The sequence below is a fragment of the Marmota flaviventris genome, chromosome 14 (genome assembly GCF_047511675.1).
Source record: "Marmota flaviventris isolate mMarFla1 chromosome 14, mMarFla1.hap1, whole genome shotgun sequence".
Lineage (NCBI taxonomy): Eukaryota > Metazoa > Chordata > Mammalia > Rodentia > Sciuridae > Marmota > Marmota flaviventris.
The window spans coordinates 20,486,448-20,510,699 of NC_092511.1; the positions used below are offsets into that span (position 1 = coordinate 20,486,448).

At 52.6% G+C, this 24,252-nt stretch overlaps 2 protein-coding genes across 6 annotated transcripts; both read left to right on the forward strand.

Annotated features, from left to right (window-relative positions):
* The first annotated feature begins 5,146 nt into the window (after positions 1-5,146).
* Positions 5,147-12,985, forward strand: Emilin1 (elastin microfibril interfacer 1). Of its 2 annotated transcripts, none has more exons than XM_027933396.2 (8): positions 5,147-5,777; positions 6,715-6,840; positions 7,266-7,486; positions 8,708-10,633; positions 11,015-11,131; positions 11,765-11,782; positions 11,931-12,068; positions 12,267-12,985. In XM_027933396.2, exons 1-8 carry the CDS (start codon positions 5,608-5,610, stop codon positions 12,602-12,604), a joined length of 3,054 nt encoding a protein of 1,017 aa, XP_027789197.1. In that variant the 5' UTR covers positions 5,147-5,607; the 3' UTR covers positions 12,605-12,985. The 2 variants fall into 2 exon arrangements, with proteins under 2 accessions (XP_027789197.1, XP_027789198.1); XM_027933397.2 differs by having other exon boundaries at positions 5,697-5,777; positions 6,098-6,840.
* Positions 12,986-13,282: 297 nt separating this feature from the next.
* Positions 13,283-23,885, forward strand: Khk (ketohexokinase). 4 transcript variants are annotated; one of them, XM_027933404.2, is made up of 9 exons: positions 13,283-13,315; positions 13,751-13,880; positions 16,870-16,986; positions 18,923-19,135; positions 21,219-21,291; positions 21,954-22,100; positions 23,124-23,212; positions 23,329-23,486; positions 23,572-23,885. In XM_027933404.2, exons 2-9 carry the CDS (start codon positions 13,789-13,791, stop codon positions 23,655-23,657), a joined length of 975 nt encoding a protein of 324 aa, XP_027789205.1. In that variant the 5' UTR covers positions 13,283-13,315; positions 13,751-13,788; the 3' UTR covers positions 23,658-23,885. The 4 variants fall into 4 exon arrangements, with proteins under 4 accessions (XP_027789205.1, XP_027789208.1, XP_027789204.1 ...); XM_027933407.2 differs by lacking the exon at positions 13,283-13,315 and adding an exon at positions 19,322-19,456 and having other exon boundaries at positions 13,322-13,880; positions 19,001-19,135; XM_027933403.2 differs by lacking the exon at positions 13,283-13,315 and having other exon boundaries at positions 13,323-13,880.
* The last annotated feature ends 367 nt before the right edge of the window (positions 23,886-24,252 follow it).

Below are 24,252 nucleotides of genomic sequence, written 5' to 3' on the forward strand. Positions count from 1 at the left end.
TTGTGTCCTTTGTATTCTCCCTTCACCCACTACTTCCGCCATTGATTCCTACATTCAGTTCCTGCCTTTGGTAGTTTGTAGTTTCCCTGACCTCCCTCCCCCTCTCCCCGAATCCCCCATCTACTCTTTCCCCAAAGTTTCATATGTAGAATCCCAGGCCTCCCCTCCACATAACATCGGTGAAACCCCTGATATGCTCTCCCTATGCACACCTCTGTGAGCAGGTTGTTCTCAGCTCTTCTCTGGAAGAATGAGGGTCTAGGTCTTAAATAATTACACATCATTATGCTTCCTGTCTCCTGGAAATTTGGAGCAGATTCAAGTCCAACCAGACACTTAGATCTACTGTTGAATCAGAAGTAGAGCTTCATTTTTAAAATAAGCTGTACCTCTAAGCTAACCCTGGAAGGTAAACTTCCTATACTGTACATGGCATGAGAGAGGACTTTGAGAAGTGCATCAGATTTCCCAGACTGTCCTAAAACCAACACAGGTGCATAGTATCCTAAACAATCACAGTGAATCATAAACAATCACAATTGAAGGGAGCCTTCAGGATCATTTTATAAAGAAGAAAACAGGCCCAGAAAGTAATTTGACCTAGGTTCTGCAACTGGTTAGAGATAGTATCACCTAGTTCTCCTCCCTCCTTTCTACATTCCGGGTTGGACTATGGACTCAATAGGTTGTCCCAGGGTCAGGGACAAAAGAGAAAGGATTTACCAGAAATGTCCTTCACCTCCCAGAACTTCCTGTGCTTAGGTCAGTGAGTCTTCATCAGCATTGAGTGGGGTCATTTGGCCTAATGCCTGGAAGAACCAAAATGAAAATGTTCTCCAAACTGAACTAGACTCAGCTAAGAGCTGACAAAGCTTGAAAAAAGCTTGGGTGGAAAGTATGTGGGGGCATTAGAGCTGGGAGACAATGGGGAACACTTATGGAGTTTAATCTCTATGATTCAAGGAAAGGACTTGAGACCAGGATTAGGCTCAGGTATAAGAAAGCAACAAGACCTGGGAAAAGGGGGCTATGTCCAGAGAGGCCAGTTCTTAAAGTATGATGTGTGAAGGAAGAGTTAGGTGGGAAAAGTGTGTGCTTTTTGGGAGCAGCGGACTTTGGCTCAAGACTCCCCCCAAGGTGGAATTCCCTTCTGGATTGTCAGGATGCAAGGATTCCCTTTCATCCTCCTAGTATTCAGTCCTGTGACAGAGAGTATTATATATAATAATATTTATTGCTGATGTCTCCACCTGTCCTGGCCCTGGGAATCTGAGCTTATTGCTCAGTAAATGATGGTTGCATGAATGAGTTAGTTGCCTAGTATGGCCAAGACTTCCCATTAGCACTAGATCCTTGGAAATCCCCATCTTAGAGAAGTTGTAAAATAGATCTTGTCCTACTATTCCAGGGACTTTTTTGGCATTCTTGCCAATTGCTTTGGGAATTTGTGGCTGCCAGTACTGTCATCACAAGCCACTGCCTCCATCACCACCACCACTGCATTCTTTCTAACCTTGGTTTCCATTGCAGCATGCTTGCCCATCCTCAGACTGAAGATGAGAACTGTAGTCCCCAATGAACCGAGGGCCACCAGTTTACTTGAAATCTCACAATCATTCATGTTCATGTCGGCTCCCAAGTCTTGGCTCTTAATTATAAAATTAAACAAGCCCAATACGGTGGCACACACCTATAATCCCAGTGGTTTAGGAGGCTGAGGCAGGAGGAATGTAAGTTCGAAACTAGTCTCAGCAATTTAGTGAGGCCCTAAGCAACTTAGTGAGACTCTGTCTCAAAATAAAAAATAAAATTGCCTGGGGCTGTGGCTCTGGGTTCAACCCCTGGCACACACACACACAGACACAAAATAAAACTAAACAAAATACAAAATGCAACCTAATGCAATTGTATTTCAAAGCCAACATTTTTTACTTGACACATTTAAACTATACAATGTTTTTTTTTGGGGGGGGGCGGGTACGGGGGATTGAACTCAGGGGCACTAAATCACTGAGCTACATCCCCAAGCCCTATTTTGTATTTTATTTAGAGACGGGGTTCACTGAGTTGCTTAGTGTCTCACTTTTGCTGAGGCTGGCTTTGAACTCACTGTGCTCCTGCCTTAGCCTACTGAGGTGGCTGGATTACAGGTGTGTGCCAATGCGCACAGCTGTACAATGTATTTTTTAATTAGTATTTATTTTTTAGTTGTAGTTGAACATAATACCTTTATTTTATTTATTTACTTTTATGTTTTGCTGAGGATCAAACCCAGGGCCTCTCACGTGCTAGGCGAGTGTTCCTTCGCTGTGCTACAACCTCAGCCCCTATACAATGTATTTTTTAACTCCAGGGGGCAGGAGAAGGAATGAGTGACAACTGGACAGTGACAAGATATCGGGGATGATTTTTAAGGTTTCCAGAAGCCCCCTGAAGAAGAGAAGAATGGGGAGAACAACAACAACAACAACAACAAAAAAAAACTATAGTGACAGGGCAATCTGGAGGGGAAGTGGGCTGGCTTCCTGCCAGAGCCAGAGCCAAGGCCTGAAACTAATGCAGAGTCTAGGGACAAAGCTACAACCTTCCTCTGAAGATGCTTTGAAATCAGGATCTCCTGTGAACATTTCCTTTAAGTCACCCTGTTTATTACTCTCCAAACCTCTAAGGAGCTGCCACAAATTTCCATTTATATTGGTTCCAGGATTTATTTTCACCACCCTGACTTTGCACTAACACTTCTTTCAGCCATCAAGGTTATATTTTAGACCAGAAGTCATTAGAGGTAGAGACAGATCACCCAAAGTCACACTGAAGATCTAGCGGCATCCATTCTCATGGCTTTCAATTGCCCTTCAAATCATTCCCAAAAATCTATGTCTACATTTCTTTCTTTTTTGTGTGTGTGTGTATGTGTGTGCATGTGTTGCTAGGGATTGAACCCAGGGCTTTATGCATGCAAGGTAAGCACTCTACCAACTGAGCTATATCCCCAGCCCTCTTTTTTTCTTTTATGTACCAGGGATTAAAACCAGGGGTGCTTAAACACTGAGCTACATCCAGCCCTTTTTATTTTTTTTATTTTGAGACAGGGTCTTACTAAATTACATAGGGCCTCACTAAGTTGCTGAGGCTGGTCTTGAACTTGTGATCCTCTTGCCTCAGCCTCCTGAGTCACTAGAATGACAGGCATGCACCACTGCACCCAGCTGCACCCTCCCTATTGTGACTTAAACTCTGGAATCTTCTCTGATGTCTTCTTTCATCTGTTCTCTCATTACCAAGGCAAGCATCAAGTAGTCACCACCTTCCTTTCCCCCCTGCCCATGGTCACTGTCTCCACCAGAGCCTACCTGCATCACTTTGCAATGTGAATTTTGGAAGGGGCCTTAGACAACAGACTCCTAATGGTGGCATGGGATTTGCTTAGTTATATCACTGGTTGGATGAGTGGGAATAGATTCCTGTGCCCTGACACCCTGGCTCTCATTGACATCTTTCTGTGCATGAGTATACTCCTCTACTCAAAACCTTGCAACCCAACCCCTTACCCAGCCATCTGAGCCTTCCCTTTTTCCCTAATTTGCCCACAGTCTATCTCCTGGGCTTTCATCCTGCTCCTCCCTGACACAGATAAGACCTAACATTTACTGAGCATTTACCATGTCCCAGGCACTGTTCTAAAATGCTTTACATGTATTAACTTTCTTAATCACAAACCTAGGATGGAGGGTACTATTATTATTCCTATGTTACAGAGGAGGCAGCTGAGTCAGACCACTGTCCCTGAGTCTGAAATCTCTGTCTTCCCCTTGCTTCTGTTCACTCCATCCCCACTCTGCCCAGCACTGTTCACATTCTGACTTTTCCAGCATTTCCAGCAGCTCTCCTCTGTCCATCCCCAGCAGCCAGCTGTGTCTCCCCCTCCTCTAGCCAGAACACACATCATCCCTTTGTCCTGATGATGGTCTGGTCTGTCCTGCTTTGTGGTGGTTCTGTTTGGGAGCTGTGTCTCATTTCCCAACAGTCTGAATTGCTCCTCAGTTGACAGTGATTAACCCTCAGATGTGCCTTTGCTGACTAGGTACCTCCTTGGTGCCTGGCCCAGATTCTCCTGTCTTCTAACTTCTTCTGTCTCCCACCCAGAACACCCTGGTTCAAGCACAGTGTTGTGGACCAGTGGGGTGCAGGGGTGGGGTGGCCAGGCTGACAGAACAGATATCTCACCAGGATCTTTCAAGATAAGATAAGACCTAACAAGATAAGACTTAGGGGTCTTTGAGGGCTGCAGGAAAAAACTTGCCTCCAGGCTGTGGAGTGGCTTTCTCTGGCTATACAGATAGGTCCCACTTACTACCACCACTTCCACCTACCTCCAGGTAGGGCCTGGCATTCACCAAAACAAGCCTGAGGCCTGTATTCATTTGATGCTTTAAGGAGATTCTGTCTTCTCTTTCCCACATCCCCTTCCTTACTTAAAGTAGACTGCTCTCAATTTCCAGATTTCTTTCTTCCTCTTCTGTCTTCCCAGGATTTTATACCTGCCTCAGTGGATCATTTTGTTTTTTTCTCCCTGGCCACTTCAGTCACTGACCTGGGTATATAGAGTTTAATTTACCTGTGTTAACTTGGGGCATTAACTGCCTGTGTTACTTTGGGCAGGTAACTTTCCTGTTCTGGACTTCTATGTTCATGTCTCTAAAAGGAGGCAGCTGGGCAGATGGTCAGTGAGGCCTTGCTGAGCCTGCTGGTTCATTCTTCCCTGTACAGTCCTGCTCTTCTGCTTTCCCCTCTGGGCTTCCCCTCTCTCAGTCCTCTCCCACGGGAGGCTACCCTGGCCCAGGAGAGCTGTGGCTCTGGCTCCCACACCCTGTCTCAGTCACCAGCCTTGGGCCTCCTCTCCAGCTTTGGCCCCAGCTCCATGTGGCCTGTCTGAGAGGCTGGCCCCAAGCCCGGCGGCAACTCCACATTTCTCTGTTTTTCCTTTTTTTTTCCCCCTCTCTTTCCCGGAGTTAACAAGAAGCAGATGTGGCGCAGGATGGTTGGAGAGGTGGGGGGAGGAAGGGGGAGGCTAGACCGCCAGTCAGACAGGGGGGAAGGGAGGGGAGTGAGCAGGGAGGGAGGAGGCTGGCCCGCCCCACAGTCACTCTTGCGCCTCTGTGCCTCTGCACAGCCACAGGGGCAAAGCCTTGTCACCCCCCACCCCCCAAGATCCGGTCATCAGGGAAAAGAACTGGGAGACCAGAAGAGGGCCAGCTGGGGTGAGGGGGCGGAGGCCCAGAAAGCAGCATCTGAGAAGAGCAGGGACCAGGCATAGGAGGCCAGGGGCCCAGAGAACAGACTCCCCTCAGAAGTGGAGAAGAGGAGAACGGAAGGAACCAAGGGAGGGACAGACGTGAGCCTGAGGAGGAAAGAGGTGGGGGAGAGGGGTCAGGCCCAGCGGGAGCCAAGGAGGAGGCGTGTGGCTGGGGGCTGCCGGCAGGAAGCCCGGGACAGGACTGGCCTGGAGTGCTGTCCCCTGGAGGAGCAGCATCCCCCAGAGCCCGGCAGAAGCGCCAGTGGTCAGGCCAGGATGTGCCTCTGAGGGTCACCACGGAACACCTCACCATGGCCCCCGGCACACTCTGGAGCTGCTACCTCTGCTGCCTGCTGACTGCCGCCACAAGGGCTGCCAGCTACCCTCCTCGAGGTTACAGCCTCTATACAGGGGGCGGCGGGGCCCTCAGCCCCGGAGGGCCCCAGGCCCAGAATGCTCCCCGGCCTGCCAGCCGCCACAGGTAAGAATCTGGGTCCCAGCTCAGGGCTGGAGGTGGGTGGGAAGCAGGCTAAAGGTGGGTGTGCTGGCCACCCTTCTGGTACCCACCATGCTGGGGAGAGAGTAGCCCATCCATCAGTGACCTCTCACATGCCCATGTTACTTGAGAGCCTTTTCTAGGGTCTGGATGGCCTAAGGGGGATGAGCTCCCATCTCCTCCCCACAGGGACCTGCAGTTCAGTGCCCAGGGAAACTATCCCAAGGGGCATGAGCCAGACATTTCTGCCAGCTGCCCATTGTATGCCAGTTCTGATCCTCAGCAGATCTTTTGTCCCTTTCTAGGGCTTCCTTGGCCCCATCCAGTAATCTATAATTCTGACACCACTCCTGCTCTGCTTCACTTCAGCCGGCCACAGATCAGAGGCCGGCATGAATGGGGCCAAGAGTGCAACGCTGCAAGCCCCAAGGGGGGCCGAGTTCATCAATGGCTTATTCTCTACTTAACCCTGAGCCGGACCTCGGCCTGTCCTTGTCCTCTTCCCTGAGGTGTAGTTGGAAGAGCCACATCCAGGCGATCATCTGCTGGGACCCAGCTGGCTGGCTCACGTACTGCATGACAAGCTGGGGCTTGAGACAGGGCCAGAAAGGGATATAAATGACTATGTGAATTCAGAGGTTCCCCAGGACCCCACAGCCACGAAGACTGACTTCTCTGCAGCTGTGCTTTTCCATTCTGTGCCTCTCCCCATCTTGAAAAGTCTTTATCTGCACTGGCTACACAGGAAAGTGTGTGTGTGTGTGTGTGTGGGGGGGGTGCTGCCCCTGCCAAAACTCTGGCTCTCACTGGTCTCCAAGGGCCCTACATCTTTTGACCCTCCGTCAGTCCCTCTGATAGTCCCTGGGCCCTCCTCTGGGTATGTGTTTCTGGTCCTTGGGCCCAGGTAGGGTTGTGCCTACAGGAACTGGTGTGCCTATGTGGTGACCCGGACAGTGAGCTGTGTCCTTGAAGATGGAGTGGAGACCTTCGTCAAGCCAGACTATCAGCCCTGTGGCTGGGGCCAGCCCCAGTGTCCCCGAAGCATCATGTAAGCCTCCAGTGCTGAGGAATGAGCACCTGATGGGAGGTGGGCAAGGCTGAAGGTGGCTAATGGGGAGTTTATGTAAAGCCCTTAGCAAGGGGCAGGACAGAGCTTTGGTCAGAGCCATTTCGAGGAGATGCTGGGGCAATAGCTTGCCTGATGGGAACTACAAGAACATTTCCCTTACTTGCCAATACCCAGGCCCTCCCTGACACAGGTCAAGGAGGGATGCTTAAGTTTCCAGCATGGGGCAAGGGGAAGAAAAGCAGGGATTTGGCCCTTGGCCAAAAAGCTGACAGCTGTCAACTGAGCAAGGCCACATGCTGGCCAGAAAGGGGCATCCAGCCTGAGGGAAAGGGCTTGTCCACCAGCAGCTGCCCAGGGTCACTGAAAACACAGGGAGAAGAGAGGGCTTCCTCTGCTTCTTCCAGGTACCGAAGCTTCCTCCGCCCTCGCTACCGTGTGGCCTACAAGACAGTGACGGATATGGAGTGGAGGTGCTGTCAAGGGTATGCAGGAGATGATTGTGGGGAAGGTCCTGCCCCAGCATTGGGCCCTGCACCCTCCACACCACTCCCCCGGCCCCGGCCTGCCCGTCCCAACCTCTCTGGCTCCAGTGCTGGCAGCCACCTCAGTGGACTAGGGGGAGAAGGTGAGTGTGGGAGTTTCTGGCAGGAGTAATGGGAGACAATCCTGGGGGGGAAATGTGGCGCCAAGCTACTGACAGAAAACTCTTGTGCTCAAAGTCAGAGAAGAGAGGGGCAGAAGGCAGTTAATGAGATCCCTGAGATGATTCCGTGCGCGCGGGCGCGCATGCCTGTGTGTGTGTGTGTGTGTGTGTGTGTGTGTGTGAGAGAGAGAGAGAGAGAGAGAGAGAGAATGTGTGTGAGACAGACAGACACAGAGACAGAAAGACGTGCAAACCAGACAGAGAAAAAGAAGACAGAAAGAGAATGTGCTCACACACGCCCACATGTGGCCAAGATCCTTCCTAGTTGGGAACAACTGAGGGAAGAACGGGGAATTCCTTTGAGAAGCGGTCCATGGGGAAGCCAGTTGAGACTACAAGTCCTAGCATGCACTGCACCTGACTACAGGTCCCAGGCCTCTCTATGGCCTCTGGAGACCGCAGGTCCCAGAATGCAGCAGTCTTCCCGTGGGGTGTGTGTGTGTGTGTGTGTGTGTGTGTGTGTGTGTGTGTTGGGCAAACCGGATGTACTGACTTTTCCTGCCAAAGAGATAGCAGTACTATAATTATGGAAACAGGAACTTCTAGCTAACTCTCTCACCATCTAGCCAGAGCCCAGAAGGCTTGCCACAGAGCCTCCCTCTTGTTTGTCCCAGATGACTGGGAAATGCCCAGTCATTGCTACAGTGTGATGTCCAAAGCACCTCCCCCACAGTCCCATTTTGGGCCCTTTGACAGCCGGATGAGGGAGGACAGATAATGTCATTCTCATTTCCTAGATGAAGAAACAATTTCCAAGATGTTAAGAGACACTGAAAAAGTGGAAAGGACCTGGGCTGGTGGCCAGACAGATGATCTGGATTTGAAATTTGGCATTACCATTTATTAAACCTGTAATCTGTGGCCAGTTACCTAATATCTCTGGTCTTCTGTTTCCCAGTCTATCCAACAGGAAGAGTTCGTAGTATCTACCCAGGGGAGAAGTTGCAAGGGGATAGAGTCATATTTCAAATTTGGCCTATACATTCAGTGAATGGAATTTTCTTCTCTTCTTGCCTGAATTACCTAAAGAAGAGGCAGAGCTGGCTATGCCTCTGACCCATGCTGGAACTAGGGTGAGCAGGGCCTAGGAGATAGGCCCTAAGTTCTGACGCCTCTTTGCCCTCTGCCTTCCCCTGTCTTCAGGTCCTGGAGAGTCAGAGAAGGTGCAGCAGCTGGAGGAGCAGGTGCAAAGCCTGACCAAGGAGCTGCAAGGCCTTCGGGGAGTCCTGCAGGGATTGAGTGGGCGCCTGGCAGAAGATGTGCAGAGGGCTGTGGAGACAGCCTTTAATGGACGGCAGCAGCCAGCAGATGCAGCTGCCCGCCCTGGCGTGCATGAAACACTCAATGAGATCCAGCACCAGCTGCAGCTCCTGGACAACCGAGTCTCCACCCACGACCAGGAACTGGGCCACCTCAATAACCACCACAGTGGTGGCAGTGGTGGAGGCGGTAGGGCCCCAGCCCCTGTCCCAGCCCCTCCTGGCCCCAGTGAGGAGCTGCTACGACAGCTGGAGCGGCGGCTGCAAGAGTCATGCTCTGTGTGCCTGGCTGGGCTGGATGGCTTCCGCCAGCAGCAGCAGGAGGACAGGGAGCGGCTTCGAGCACTCGAGAAGCTACTGGCCTCTGTGGAAGAGCGGCAGCGGCAACTCACAGGGCCTGCTATGGGCCGCAGGCCCCCTCAGGAATGCTGCCCTCCAGAGCTAGGCCGACGACTGGCAGAGCTGGAGCGCAGGCTGGACGTAGTAGCCGGCTCAGTAACAGTGCTGAGTGGGCGGAGAGGCACTGAGCTGGGAGGAGCTACTGGGCAAGGGGGACACCCCCCAGGATACACCAGCTTAGCCTCCCGCCTCTCTCGCTTGGAGGACCGCTTCAACTCCACTCTGGGTCCCTCAGAGGAGGAGGAGGAGGGCTGGCCTGGGGGTCCTAGGGGGCTGGGCCTCTGGCTGCCTGCTGCCCAGGGACGGCTGGAGAGGTTGGAGGGACTGCTAGCCAATGTGAGTGGGGAGTTGGGTGGGCGTCTGGATCTGCTGGAAGAGCAGGTGGCAGGGGCTGTGCAGGCATGTGGGCAGCTCTGCTCTGGGGCTCCTGGGGATCAGGACTCTCAGGTCAGTGAGATCCTCAGTGCCTTGGAGCGCAGGGTACTGGACAGTGAGAGCCAGCTGCGACTGATGGGCTCAGGTCTACACAAGGTGGGAGCAGCAGGGGAGGCCCAGCAGGCCACGCTAGAGGAACTGCAAGGGATTGTGGGCCAGCTCCAAGAGCGTGTGGATGCACAGGAGAAGACGGCTACAGAGCTCACACTGCAGCTGAATCTCACAGTGGCACAGCTGAGCCAGTTGAAGGGTCTTTTGCAGGCCCGTGGGGACGAGGGCTGTGGGGCCTGTGGCGGTGTCCAAGAAGAGCTGGGCCGTCTACGGGATGGTGTGGAGCGTTGCTCCTGCCCTCTGTTACCTCCACGGGGTCCTGGGGCTGGCCCGGGTGTTGGAGGACCAAGCCGTGGGCCTCTAGATGGTTTCAGCGTGTTCGGGGGCAGCTCTGGCTCTGCCCTACAGGCCCTGCAAGGAGAGCTCTCTGAGGTCATTCTCACCTTTAGCTCCCTCAATGACTCACTGCACGAGCTCCAGACCACTGTGGAGGGACAGGGTGCTGATCTGGCTGACCTGGGGGCCACCAAGGACAGCATCATATCTGAGATTAACAGATTGCAGCAGGAGGCCACAGAGCATGCTACAGAGAGCGAGGAGCGCTTCCGAGGCCTGGAGGAGGGACAGGCACAGGCTGGCCAATGCCCAAGTCTGGAGGGGCGATTGGGCCGTCTTGAGGGAGTCTGTGAGCGTTTGGACACTGTGGCAGGGGGACTACAGGGCCTGCGCGAGGGCCTTTCCAGACACGTGGCTGGGCTCTGGGCTGGGCTACGGGAAACCAACAGCACCAGCCAGACACAGGCAGCCCTGCTAGAGAAGCTGCTGGGGGGTCAGGCAGGCCTGGGCAGACGGCTAGGTGCCCTCAACAGCTCCTTGCTGCTCCTAGAGGACCGTCTGCAACAGATCAGCCTGAGGGACCTCACTGGTAAGGGGCAAGAAGAGGCATGGGGAGACCCTTTCCAATCCCTTTCCTTCTTCTCCCACCCCACAATAGCCCAGGCTTGATCTTCTCCCTGTTCTGTCCAGCATGAACTACAGCTCCAACCAATGTCCCAGGGGTCACAGTGTGTCCAGATATGATGCAAGGTTCTAGCTGCCTGCCTTCTCTCTGGCTGCTCAGATAGGTCTGTGGGTGGAGGTGGGATGTTGCTCTGCCAACATCCAGCATGGGCAGCAAGGGTCCCATCTCCCCATCATCCTGCAAGTCCCGCCTACTTCACCCCATCTCCCTATCCATGGAACCATCTTTCTCATCCATTGAATGCTCCCTTTAGGGCTTTCCTTCAACCTATTTTTGTCTCCATAGGGCCTTCTGGTGAGGCTGGGCCTCCAGGGCCTCCTGGTGTACAGGGACCCCCAGGCCCTGCTGGACCTCCAGGACTTCCAGGCAAGGATGGACAAAAGGGGCCTATTGGCCCACCAGGTATGTGGGCTGCGACCCCTGCTGGAGCTAGGGTTGCCACTCCCTGGGCAGCCCTTAGCTTGACATTAATTACACTCTGAGCTTGATAGAGAAGGGGAAGCGAGTAAGAAATAAGGGACTCCGAATGACTAAAAGTAGATAGAGGAAAGTGACTAGTAGCTGGCATAGTGCCTGCATTTGAATATGTTGGTCCCACTGCTGTACTGGAGACTAAGGCTGAGCCTACACAGACATCTGGGGGTGTGGAAGAAAGTCTAGAGGCAAGGACTCATGGTCCAACAGTCAAACAGAATGGACCTTACCTATCTTTCTTTTTGGTATTGGAAATTGAACCCAGGGTCGCTTAACAACTGAGCCACATCCCCAGCCTTTTTAAAAAATGTTTTATTTAGAGATAGGGTCTCATTAAGTTGCTTAGGGCCTCAGGCTGGCTTTGAACTCACAATTCTCCTGAGCCCCTGGGATTACAAGTGTGTGCTACTATGCCTGGCTATTCCTCCTTTTCTTGATCCCCCTTTTTTGCTTTGAAATTCACATAGCACCCAGAATGGCAGAAGTGACACAGCAGATGTTTGCTGAGTGATTTTGTGAGAGCTGCCCTCCTTCTCACTGCTCCTTTTTCTCTTTCCACAGGTCCCCAGGGTGAACAGGGTAAGTTCCTCTCATTAGGTGCCAGAGGGAGAGCTGATCTCTGGCTGGAGGATGGAAGTCCTCAGGCAGCCCAGATGGAGATCCCCTAGGGAAAGGGAGCCAGCTCTGGCTGAGCATCCACTCTAACACCTGCCCTACCCCCATGCAGGAGTGGAGGGGGCACCAGCAGTGTCTGTGCCTCGGGTGGCCTTTTCAGCTGCCCTGAGTTTGCCCCGGTCTGAACCAGGCACAGTCCCCTTTGACAGAGTCCTGCTCAATGATGGAGGTTACTATGACCCAGTGACAGGTAAGCTAGGGAGGGGCTGAACTGAGCGTTTGGGGGAAATGCAGGAGGCTGGGCAGTGATGTCTTCTCATTCTTACTCCTTGATATAATGCCAATCTTTTTACACTCTGACTTGGGGAGACCCCTACTCTAGGAATCTACGCTCTGGGAGGCCTTCCAGGCTACTGTCTTCCCTTCTGATCGCTATCCTTGTCCCCAGGTATATTCACCGCACCACTATCCGGACGCTATTTGCTGAGCGCAGTGCTGACTGGGCACCGACACGAGAAAGTGGAGGCAGTGCTGTCGCGCTCTAACCTGGGCGTGGCCCGCATAGACTCAGGCGGCTACGAGCCTGAGGGCCTGGAGAACAAGCCGGTGGCAGAGAGCCAGCCCAGCCCGGGTGCTCTGGGTGTCTTCAGCCTCATCCTGCCGCTGCAGGCGGGGGACACAGTCTGCATCGACCTGGTCATGGGGCAGCTGGCACACTCGGAGGAGCCACTCACCATCTTCAGTGGAGCGCTGCTCTATGGCGACCAGGAGCTTGAACAGGCGTAGGCGGGACTGGCCTGACCGCCAGGATGGTCTACACCCGCCACAGGGCCAGCAGGGCGTCGGGATCTCTGGGCTCCCGGCCTGGGTCGGGACACTCAGCCTTTGGCAATCCGCTGCACTTGGCCCCGCCACGATACAGGCGCCCACAGCGACCTCTCCCCACGCCAGGTGCGCGCCGGCTCGGGGACTTTGGCCTCCCTTTGTCCAGACTGAGTCTGACCAATGTCCCTTCCAGAATGCCCTCCAGGACCCGGACTGCGGTAAAGGAGCCGATCCTTGCACCCTTTGCTCCCTCAACCTGCGCTCTAGGCCGAATGCCCGGCTTCTGGGCTATGCCCAGCGGGCTCCGGCCCATAGCGCCATACTAAACAATTCAGGAATAAAGACACTTGGTTTTTTTCTACAAAAACATTACTGTTCTGCTCCAGTGCGTGCTCAGGGGTTGACAGGAGCACACGTGACGCGAGGAGACGGAGGCCTATGGAGGGGACCCGGGGCCCGCTCGGCTCGGCTCCGGGTGGCTCCGCCCACCTAGAGTGCGGGGCACTGGCCGCCAGGTGAGCCAGCATTTTCGGGCCCCAGCCAGCACGTCCTCCTGGTCGTGCTTATTCTCCCGCGTCCGCCAGAGGTCGCTGGGCACGAGACCTTAGAGCAGCTGGGCTGGGTTCCCCGTCACGTGACGCCCCGCAGTCCGCCTGGCTCCGGGCAGCGGAGGTGGGGTGCAGGCTGGGAAGGCCCGGGTTTCGGGGTCGGGGCGGCGGGCCCGAGCTAGCGGAGGCTGGGGCTAAGAGCTCAGGGCTGCGGCGGCCAGACCAGGCTCCACGCCATTGTCCAGGGTCAGGAGTCAGAGCTGCAGGTGCAGGACAGGGCGGGCCAGGTGGCGCATTACTAGCGCCTTTCGCGTTGTATTCTTGGGATTGCCTAGCTGCGCTCTAGAGGTTTGCATCCGCCCAGTGAGGAAACTGAGGGCGAGAAGTGGGAGGAGGTGCCATCTGCAGGGCCAGGCCACCTGCACCCCTCCCCACTGCACTTCTCCGGGGACGCCGCAGGCGCTTCCCTGAAGGAGGAGCCCCGCGCGCGGAGGAGGAGCCAGGGCAGCCCCCGGGAGCCAGAACACCATTCTCCAGGATAAGAGACAGATTCTGACAGGCACCCCGCCACGGGCAGGAGGTTCGGGGCACAGCCTCATGGAAGAGAAGCAAATTCTATGCGTGGGGCTGGTGGTGCTGGACATCATCAATGTGGTGGACAAGTACCCGGAGGAAGACACCGATAGCAGGTAGGGGCGCCCAGGCCCCTCGGAGACCCCACGGGCTGTTGGATCTCCAACAGCGCCCGGCGCCAGTGTTCCAGCAGGGACCCCGCAGTGAGGCGGTGAGGGTCCAACCTCAAAAGCCCTCTGCCAGGGAAGCCTGGGGGCTCTCAGGAGAGAGGAGAGAATGGAGGACTTTCAAAATAAGACTCAGGCTTTGTATAACGTTTGTAGCCTGTTCCCATCTCAACTGTGGGACTGTGCCCGGCACCAGGATCCCCATTTTACAAGCAAGTAGAGACTGAGGGATGAAGTGATTCGCCCAAGGGGGCGCAATTAGGAAGACGCAGAAGGTGTGGAGCCAGTTTTCCTTTTTTTTAAAACTCCAAACCTATGCACTTGCCTCTCACCAAATTTACCTCTAATTTATTTGACACACACATATCTCAACTATTTCTTAAAAATATGAGGTCGCTTGCAGTGAAAGGTATGTGCAGTTAGATTGGCATTTGAGCTTTGACTACAGCTCAGGGCTCACTAGCTCTGTGGCATCAGGGTCAGGGGAAGCTTTTTTCTAATGTTAAATCCAAAAGGAATCTACCAGAGGCCTTTTTACAAAGACAGGTGAACAACAGTGGACACATCCTCCTTAGTTGTCTGGTGGAAGTTGAAGTTGAAAAGTTATTGGACAGTTCTTATCTTTACTTTTTATTTTATTTTTAGTACTTTTAGTCATAGATGGACACAATACCTTTATTTTATTTCTTTACTTTTTTAATCTGGTGCTGAGGTTCAGAACCCACTGCCTCACATGTGCTAGGCAAGCGCTCTACCATTGAGCTACAACTCCAGCCCTTATCTTTACTCTTGATAAGGGCCACCCAGTGTCAAGCCACTGAGGTGTTTCTGAGGGGTGGAACACTGGCTTTCTCTTGGTGCAACCTACTACTCCAAGCAATGAGAATTGCTCCTTAGGTATTGGTTGTCTCAACCAAGAACTCGATGAAATGCAGTTCAGGGCTGAACTCTGGCAAGACGCTACAGCATGGACAGCTACAAGGCTGGCCAAAGCGGGAGACCAGGTTGCCCTTCTGGCTTTGAGTCCACAGAGCCCTGTCACATACACTGTTTCATACCTTCCCTGGGACCTGTGTAAGCACCAGTCAAATCCTTCTTATATATGAGGAAACTGAAGATCTGGAGAAATTCAATGATTTTTATCAGGCCCCATATTTAGTAAGTAGCAGAGCAGCGATTACAATTTATGTCTCCGACCTCCAAGTCTAGTGCTGTGGTCCTCTGCCATCTCCTGTCTTTCCTGTCCTTTTGCTGCCTCTCATCTCATGGAGTTAACCCTCTGCTTTGGGCTGCTTTGTTTGTCAGAGGTTTAGAACCCCTTGTCAGGGTGCAGAGACAGTGGGGAAGGGGCACTAGATATGCTGCTATGTAGACCTAACTCACCTACCAAAGTAGAACCCGCCCCAGGACCTGGTGCTCAGTGAGGAGTTAGCCTTCCTCTCAGGAGAACATGCAAATTCCAGCACTGCAGTTTCTCCAAGGACTGTGTCAGGACCAAGGAAGACTTGAATTGTTGTTCTCCTTAAACTTGACGCTGTGGGAGGCCAGGAGAAGGAGGGCCTGCTAGCTCCCGTGCTGATGAGGCAGCTTCAGAAAGTGAATCCTATGGGAAGTACCTCTATAAGAGACCCTTCCCTTGTTTTCTGAGCTTCTTGCCCTCTGGGTGTGCTGCCTCCCTCCCCCACCTCATCACACTGTTTCTCTATAGCCTGGCTCCTGGACTCTGCTGGGCCCCTCAGAAGAGCAAACCTGAGTTGGACCCATTCCTTCATGGTCATCTGAGCTCTGCCTGTCCCAGGAATTCTGAGGTTATGGAGCTCAGCCAGACCTGTGAAGAGTGGCCCCTACCTCCCAAGGCCTATGTCAAGGAGAACCTTCCCCAAAGTGTCTTTATGTCTGCTGAGCAGCTCCACACAAGAGTATCAGTGAGACATCGAAAGGTTGTTCAGGGTGATATCCTGTACTCCTTCTTAGAAACCTCATTGATTCTTGGGCTTAACTGATTTTTGTTTCAAAATACAGGGTAAATAATAGTGGCTTTGGAGTTGGGAAACCTGGATTCTAATATCAACTTTACCATTAACTATTTGTATAATCTTTAGCAAGTCCCATTTCCTCTAGGCTCCTCCTTTCTTTGCTTGAAAATTTCCCTAAAGCACATGGCTTGATGACTTTTTGACCCTTTACAAATTTGCATCCTCTTTTCCTCATAAGATCATATTCCCCTGAAGGGAAAGTTTTGTGTACAAGTGTACCTTAGTCCAAAGATTCGATTTCACTTATTTCTCTTAATTAGTGGTTATTTATCATTTTTGTTGTTGTTGATAATGGAAATTCTTGTATATTTTTTTTTAAAAAAATTTTAGTTGTAGATGGACAATACCTTTATTATAGTTGTGGTGCTGGGGATGGAACCAGGGCCTCCTTAATGCCAGGGTAAGCCATATCCCCAGCCCTTACAAACTTCTTAAGGAATCACAGCATGGGGTTTGCTTTCCTTTCTTGCTCATTTCATTTTATAACTGTTTTATTGTTGAAGTTGACTCTCCCGAGACAGGAGTAGATTGCACATGTGATCCCTTTGAGAGGAGGCCTTAGGAGTTGATCTGGCCATCAAGGGGGAAGCTGAAAGGATGGCCTCTTGGGAGCAACTCTGACTGGAGGAAAGGGGTCATTGTGACCAAAAAGAGGACCCAGAGTTAGTGATGGAGCCCAGTGAGTGCTTTCCTGCCCTAAGATCAGGTAAAAGCATAAAAAGTAAATGTTTTGAGCTTGAATGTAACGCAGACTTCAGGGACAGACCTGGCCCACAGCTAAGCCCCTTCCCCTGGCTGAGCCTCAGCTGCTTAGGTGCTCTCTGAGGGACAGTAGTTGGCCTTGCTTCTCCCAGGACCAGTTTACTGGTGCTGCAGGGAGGGACCTGCCTTGTGCCTTCCAGGTGTCTCTCCCAGAGATGGCAACGTGGAGGCAACGCGTCCAACTCCTGCACCGTTCTGTCCCTGCTCGGAGCCCCCTGTGCCTTCATGGGCTCGCTGGCCTCTGGCCCTGTTGCCGAGTGAGTGCAGGAGGGAGCCCTTGCTGGGGGACACTTGCCTTCAGGGTGTGGAGAGAAGGGTGTCTGAACCCTGGGTGGGTGGGGTAGAAGAAATGAATAGTGGTCACCAGAAATGAGTGGGAGTGGGTACAGTGGAGTCCAGACTCTGAGACCTATCTGAGGTGGCCGGTCCACCATTCGGGTATTAACACTGTTCCTGCAAAGATTTCTTTTCCACAGCTCGCAGCAAAGCCTACCTAGGTTTCCCCACCTTTTGCTTCCTTCCTTGCTTCCTACAGATTGTGATGGATTCCCTTTGCCCTTCTCCAGACCTTTATCTTGACTGTGCTCAAGCGAGAAGGCAGTTAGGGACACACTGTCCTCACCCTCCTCAGGGATATCCAGCACCCACGATAACAGGGTCCAGGCTTACATTTTATTTCCCCATTGAAGGGCAGGGCCAATGTTCATGTCCTTGTTGTTCACTGAAGTAGCAAGAGTGCCCTGCTCGGGACATCTCAAAGCCTCGTGCTAGAGGTAGCCGAGAATCCACACCTCCCAGCCTGCTGTGGAGGCTGCGGCCCATAAGTGGCCCACGCGCTTTCTCCATGTTGACTGCTGCAAGGACCCAAAAGCCCTTTGACCTCTGGCACTGCCGACTCAGCAAGCACATATCGGGAATGAGGCCCACACTTTGCCCACTGTGGGCATCAGGGCAGACTGCCAGGTTGCTGTCCTGTGAAGCACAGCCCTTTGAACCCTGGTTTGAAGGGGCTGTTGCCAGAGGCCAACTTCCTGAGTCGCAGCCAAACTCTCTGCCTCAAGGAACTGGCATAAAGCAAGGAGGGGGAGAGAATCTGTCCTGGAGATGGGACAGAGGGACTTGGCACCAAGGGCTCGTCACTTGTTAACCCTCTTCCGTTAGCTCCTTCCCTCCTACTTGAAGGCAGAACTGTGGCTCTTGCCTAGGACGGTGGCCTCTCCTTTATAAAGCAATCATGCTGGTTGGTGGGCCATTCCGAATTCGCCTCATGTGTTCAACAAACATTTAATGAGCACCTACTCTATGCTAGGCACTGTAGGTGCAAAAAGTTACTTGGTAAACCAAACCTTATTTACTTTGGGAAAACTACTACTTAAAGTATCCTTGAGTTGTAAGATGCCCACAACTGTCTTATCCAACTCTAATGTTACTGCAAGTCAATGAGAAAACCCAGTATGGTGCTGGATTGCTGGGCATAGCTGCGAGCTCTTGAGCACAGAATAGTGTGATTCCAAGAAGGCTCAGGAACGGTGAGGCTGGGCTCCTAATTCTTCTGCTGGTGCAGTCTTCTTGAGGGGATGTTCCTGGAAGGTATTCTAGGAAGTTGTCCTAACCAGGCCCAAACTGGAGGGGCCTCAGGCATTCAAAGCCAGCTCATTGCCCAGGGAGCGTTTAACCTGGCTTGGAGAGAACACGCAAGTGAGCAGGCCCACCAAGCAGCACCAATTCCTGGCTGGGCACTATGGAAGCCAGCATAGCATTGAGAGGAATCATGGGAGGCCTGGAAGGGACTCCAAAGAGAAGAGTTCCATGGGAGTGATCATGCAGAGGGCAGCTGGGGGGTACAAAGTATCACCTTGGTGATTAATAATTAATTCTGCCTTGGCTTGGCCCTTGCTTGAAAGGCTACAATGCCCACACCTGCTTGATTCAAACAGGATATAGGTTCTAGACCTCAAATCTACCCCCTATCTGGCTTTATGAGCAGGAGCAAATCTTCCCAACCTGAGCTGTACTGGAAGACGGAGTCAAGAGTTAGAGTTTGCTGTAGTCAGGACCTAAAAGAATGTCCTTTTGTGTTTCTCTCTCTGAGCTCCAGGCTCTGCACCCCTGCCAGGCCCTCTTGCACAGCCTGTAGCAAACTGGGATTCTTAGTTCTCTCTCAGCCCCCTCTGCTCACACCTTGCTTTTCAGGGTCCCTAGTGGCCCTGCCCTCCAGTCCCCCAAACCCTTGCCGAACTGCACCTCCCCTGGGTTACTCCACCCTGGCAGTTTTGTCCTGGATGACCTCCGTCGCTATTCCGTGGACCTACGCTACACGGTCTTTCAGACCTTGGGCTCCATCCCCATCTCCACAGTCATCATCAACGAGACCAGTGGTAGCCGCACCATCCTCCATGCCTACAGGTTTGTGCACCTGTTTGTGCTTTGCCAGATGCCGCCGCTGTCACCAAACGTCCAGGATAGGACCCTTCTTCTCTCATAGGCCATGTGCTCCAGCACCGCTTTCCCACTCCTGTGGGAGGTCCAAGCCATGTGTGGGCTCTAATCTGTGTCTCCTTGCCCTTTTTCTGGCTCGGGCTCCACCCCAAGCTTCCTGGTGGCTGACTTCAGGCGGCGAGGCATAGATGTGTCTCATGTGGCCTGGCAGAGTAGGGGGGACACCCCCTGCTCTTGCTGCATCGTCAACAACTCCAGTGGCTCCCGTACCATTGTGCTCTACGACACGTAAGGCCCCCTGGCCTCAACCTGCCACAACCCACCAATCAGTTCCCTCATTCACCACTGGGGACATCCCAGCTCCCCCGCCAATGGCTTCTCTGAATCAGAAATTGCCCCCAAGTCCAACTGTTCAGTGATTTCTGAATTGTTTTCAATTAGGGGAGAAGTGAGGTGGGAAGAGGTGGGTTCTGGTCTGCCTGGTCACTTGGCCTTGGTCAACACCGATAATGGACAGGCAGACCTGTACAAAATGTGATTGATGATGTGATTCTTTCATAATTAGTCAATCAGCAGCTTGGGTGTGGGTGTGGGGAAATTGTTCCCAGGACAGAGGGGTGGGAGATTAAATCAATCCATATTATACCAACTAGGACAGGGGACTCGGATTTTCAGAGTCAGCCCCAGGGTTGCCACCCTGGGCATGGCATCAAGAGCTGGGTTCTGTGTGTCCAAAAGGGATGAGGGGCACCCAAAAGTCCTAGCATGATGAAACCAAACACACCACACACCATTTGCAGCCATTGCTAATGGAGAGGGAAGGGAAACTGGGTCAGCAGGTCAGGACCATCTGATGTGGTGGTAAACTTGGGGATATCCCTCTGGTGTCCCACGGTCCTCAGGAGAGGTCCTGTGGGCCTTGACATTCCTTCCTCTCCAGATTCCTTCCTGAAGAATCCCAGAAGTTCAGTTTACTGAGAACCTAGTGTGTGCCAGGAACTCTTAGGGCTGGGAGGGCCCAAGCCCAGCTGCCCTGGGGTTCAGGCTCTCTATTGTCTAGCATGACCACTGGACCTGGGGAAGGGGGAGGTTATGTCAAGACAGACTTTATGATCCTTGGGGTCCATGTGTCCCAGAGTGAGTAGGTACACATATGTGTTAGAGGTGACATTAAGATTGGGCAGTCATGGTCATCTGCCCATGAAGCAACAATCTGGAGCAACTTTGATCAAGGATACAACATGAGACTCACAGAAGGGAGGGGAGGAACTTTGGGGAGAAATGTTTCTTGCCCACTGGTCTCTATCCAGACTTGTTCACACACACATCTCCAACTTCAGCAGGTGGGTTTCAATCCCATGAGGTTGGGGGTTTCAATGCCGTGGAGAGATGGGGAAGCAGCCTCAGGTCACACAGTTAGTGAAGTGGACCAAGGATTCAGCCTCAGAACACAAGGGAGGACATCAGCTGGGTGTAGGTCTCTGTCCAAGGAAGGTTGAGATAGATCTCCTCCTGGGTCTCCACATGTAGGACAGCCAAACATAAACTTTTCCTGAAGTGCCAACTCTGATCTCAGGGTTACAACAGGAAGCTGCTGAACTCAGAATAGGGTGCTCTGGGTGTTATGAACAAATTCCCAGTGCTGAAGCGCCAGAACTGAGCAGGACTAGAGTTAGCTCCCAGCAGGGTGGCCATAGGCTTTGTAGTTCAATGGGAGAGAGCTTTGCTAGGAGCTAGTGTAGTCCTTGGCACTTTTAGAGCATTCTGGGAGATGTGGTCTCCAGAGCACACAGAGCTGGCCCCTTGGCACATGTTGTAGTTGAGTTTACCCTTAGAAGTGGTACAACATCAGACTCAGAAAGGGGAACCTCAGCAAACTGGTACAGAGCTTATCCTACAGCTGAAGCTGAGAACCCTGTGCTTCTTAGCACCCTGCTCCACCACTGGCAGTGCTAGTAGGCAGAGGGCCCCTAGCAGTCGTCAGTCAGAGATCATGGCCCTAGCTGACCTTATGCCCTTTCTTCTCTATCCTTCCCAACTTGTGACACAGGAACCTACCAGATGTGTCTGCTAAGGACTTTGAGAAGGTGGATCTGACGCGGTTCAAGTGGATTCACATTGAGGCAAGCCCTGCCTTACCTGTGTTTTTAGGGGTTCAGCCTGCCAGGCCCATCCACATGTTCTGCTTCCTTCTTGGGTTCTTTGGACTATGAAGTACCTTAGAAATAAATGAATCCACCCCCCCCCCACCTCCCCTCTCCATTCTTCCTAAGGCTTGCAGGTAAGAAAACTAAGGCCCGGAAGGACTGGGTGAAGGAGGCACTGGCTCTGCTACTTTTTGTGTTATGGTGGCCTTGCCTCGTCCAGCTCTACCTCTGGCAGGAGGCTGGCTGCTTAGGGGTTGACCTATCTTACATCCGAGGAAGCAGGAATAAGAGGATTGGACCCAGATCTCAAAGAGAACTAGAACCTTCATCCAGGGGAGAAGTTTTGAAGTCTAGTCAAAGGAAACCCCAAGGAGTCCTGAGTTCCAGCCCTATCCCACTCATTTAACTTACTGTAGGTCCTTCAGAAAGCCTCTTATTCTATAGTGTTCACATCTGTGAAATGGGAGAGCTAGTTGGTAAGGTCTCCAGAGTCTATGGCAGCCCTAGAATTTTGTAACTTAGGATGAGGTTCCAGCTCAGCTTCCCCCAGCTCCTCTCCCTCCTCACCCAAAGTCCAACAGGGAGGGAGGATGAGCTGGATTGGCCAGAACTGCCTGAGCTGCCCTGTCCTGTCCCAGGGCAGGAATGTTTCAGAACAGGTAAAGATGCTGCAGCGGATAGAGCAGCACAATGCCAGGCAGCCTCCAGAGCAGAAGATCCGGGTGTCCGTGGAGATAGAGAAGCCCCGAGAGGAGCTGTTCCAGCTGTTTGGCTATGGGGAGTTGGTGAGTGCCCCTGCAGGCCCTTCTTGCCACATCCAGCTAACTCAGTTCTTAAACGGAGCTGGAGAAGCCTCTGACCTGCCTGCCACACTCAAAATGGCTGCTCTGGGGTGGCAATGTTGGAAGGGCCAGAGCTCCAATTGTAGGTTCTCCAGTGGCCAAGAAGTAGGATTTTTCTACCTCAGGTGGGTGCACAGGAATAAGTGTGCCCAGAGAGTTTGCTCACGGCCTGGAAAACCACAGGCATCTCCTCTTGGGCCTTCTGACTTTTTCTCTGCAAAATGAGGGAACTGAACTGTTCTCTGGTTTCAGGCCTCTTCCAACTCTGGGGTGTGAGTGGCAGGTTGTAGAATCCACTAGAATTGAGGGGAAGGTGGGAGGGAGACTTACACAACTGGGCAGAGCCTAGTACAAATTCAATTTAGGTAACAATCCCAGCATCAAAGCCAAAGCTGGTTGGAGATGTCTAGCTTTTGGTCCTCAGCCTTGGTGTATCATTTTAAAAAACAAATGTCTGAGCCTCACCTCCTCATTTTTTTTTTCTTTAATTGGTAGGGGTAGAACCAGCTCTTTTTTTTTTTTTTTTTTTAACAAAAACTGTTTCTGGAGATTCGATTGTGTAGTTAGTGGTGGATTTCTAGAAACCCTAGAGCTTTGTTTTACAGATGAAGAAACAGTCTCTAGAGGGCACAGTGGTGTGGGGAAAACAAAACAAAACTATTCCTGAGAACCAGGGTGCTTTGACTGGACAGGATAGATTTCACCCCAAGATGGCGTTCCAGGCTCTCTGTGGGTTTTCAATTCGTTGATCCTAGAGCAAATAGACAGGGTTTTGCCTTCACAATTCACAAGGCTATAGTCTAGCATGTTTTAAGCAAGCATAAAAACGGGACAGCAAGATGCCATGTTGGAGATTTATGTGGCCATGTTGGGGGAATCATGCTATAGCCTAGGGCCACACAGGGCTTTTGTTGGTAAGTGACTAGAGTTAGAGGTGGCTGCCAGCTTCTTTTCCACTGCCCACAGGTGTTTGTCAGCAAAGATGTGGCCAAGCACCTGGGGTTCCAGTCAGCAGTGGAAGCCCTGAGGGGCTTGTATGGTCGTGTGAGGAAAGGGTGAGTGGGGAAGCCAGAAGGGGCCTTAGGGAGTTGGTGGGGGAGCCTAGACTCCCAGGGTCTGCCCTGACAGGTCTGGAGTTGGGCCAACCCCCAGCTGAGTGGAAGTCTTACAGGGCCACCCTTGTCTGTGCCTGGGCTGAGGAGGGTGCTGATGCCCTGGGCCCTGATGGCCAGCTGCTCCATTCGGATGCCTTCCCACCACCCCGGGTAGTGGACACTCTGGGGGCTGGAGATACCTTCAATGCCTCTGTCATCTTCAGCCTCTCCCAGGGTGAGTACCCCAGCCAGCAGGGTCAGGGCTGAGGCCTACCCTTGTTAAGAACACCAGGATGACCCAGCTATTGTCCCTCCTCTAGGCAAGAGCATGCAGGAGGCACTGAGATTTGGCTGTCAGGTGGCTGGCAAGAAGTGTGGCCTGCAGGGGTTTGATGGCATCGTGTGAGAGCCATGTGGCAGGAGACACTGGCTCATCATCTCCCGTGAAGGCTGGCATCACTGGCTACCATTGCCTTCGCCCTTCTGTCTAGCCTGGCATCCAGGCTGCCCTGAACCCAGGCAGATGTGGTCAGTAGGAAGGACTCTGCTTGTGTCCTGTGTCCTTTGTCCTTCCCTTTCCCCATATCTCACCCTGCAGAGCCTCAGATCAAATAAATCTTCCCCTGAGCCAGTTTCCTCTGGCCACCTATTTGTCCTTCTTGATGTTGAAACTGCTCTGAGACTTTAACACTGTGGTCTTTCCTCTTTTTCTCCATTCCCCAAATTAACCTCCACGACTCCCAGAGGAGTTGCTGCCACAGCAGCAGGAAGCACCTGGTCTTGTTGTCAGCTGTGTGGGAGGCTCAGCTTTCCCCTGTGAAGATAGATCATCCACGAGTAGGGGAGAGGGAGAGAACTTGAGCTCTCTTGGTTGAAGAGGACATTTCATGCCACAGCCCAGCCATCCATCCAAATAACCAGAAGCCTTGAGGAAAGCCTCTGCTCTGTGCAGGTTCCACTCAGAGGCCCCAGAGCCAGGAGTCAGCATGCCAGACCACAGG

Coding starts and splice junctions, on each gene's coding strand:
- Emilin1 (XM_027933396.2), top strand. CDS start 5,608: ATGGCCCCCGGCACACTCTGGAGCTGCTACCTCTGCTGCCTGCTGACT. Junction 7,487..8,707: donor CAGTGGACTAGGGGGAGAAG/GTGAGTGTGGGA, acceptor CCCTGTCTTCAG/GTCCTGGAGAGTCAGAGAAG. Junction 10,634..11,014: donor CAGCCTGAGGGACCTCACTG/GTAAGGGGCAAG, acceptor TTGTCTCCATAG/GGCCTTCTGGTGAGGCTGGG.
- Khk (XM_027933407.2), top strand. CDS start 13,789: ATGGAAGAGAAGCAAATTCTATGCGTGGGGCTGGTGGTGCTGGACATC. Junction 19,457..21,218: donor ACCATTGTGCTCTACGACAC/GTAAGGCCCCCT, acceptor CTTGTGACACAG/GAACCTACCAGATGTGTCTG. Junction 23,487..23,571: donor CATCTTCAGCCTCTCCCAGG/GTGAGTACCCCA, acceptor TCCCTCCTCTAG/GCAAGAGCATGCAGGAGGCA.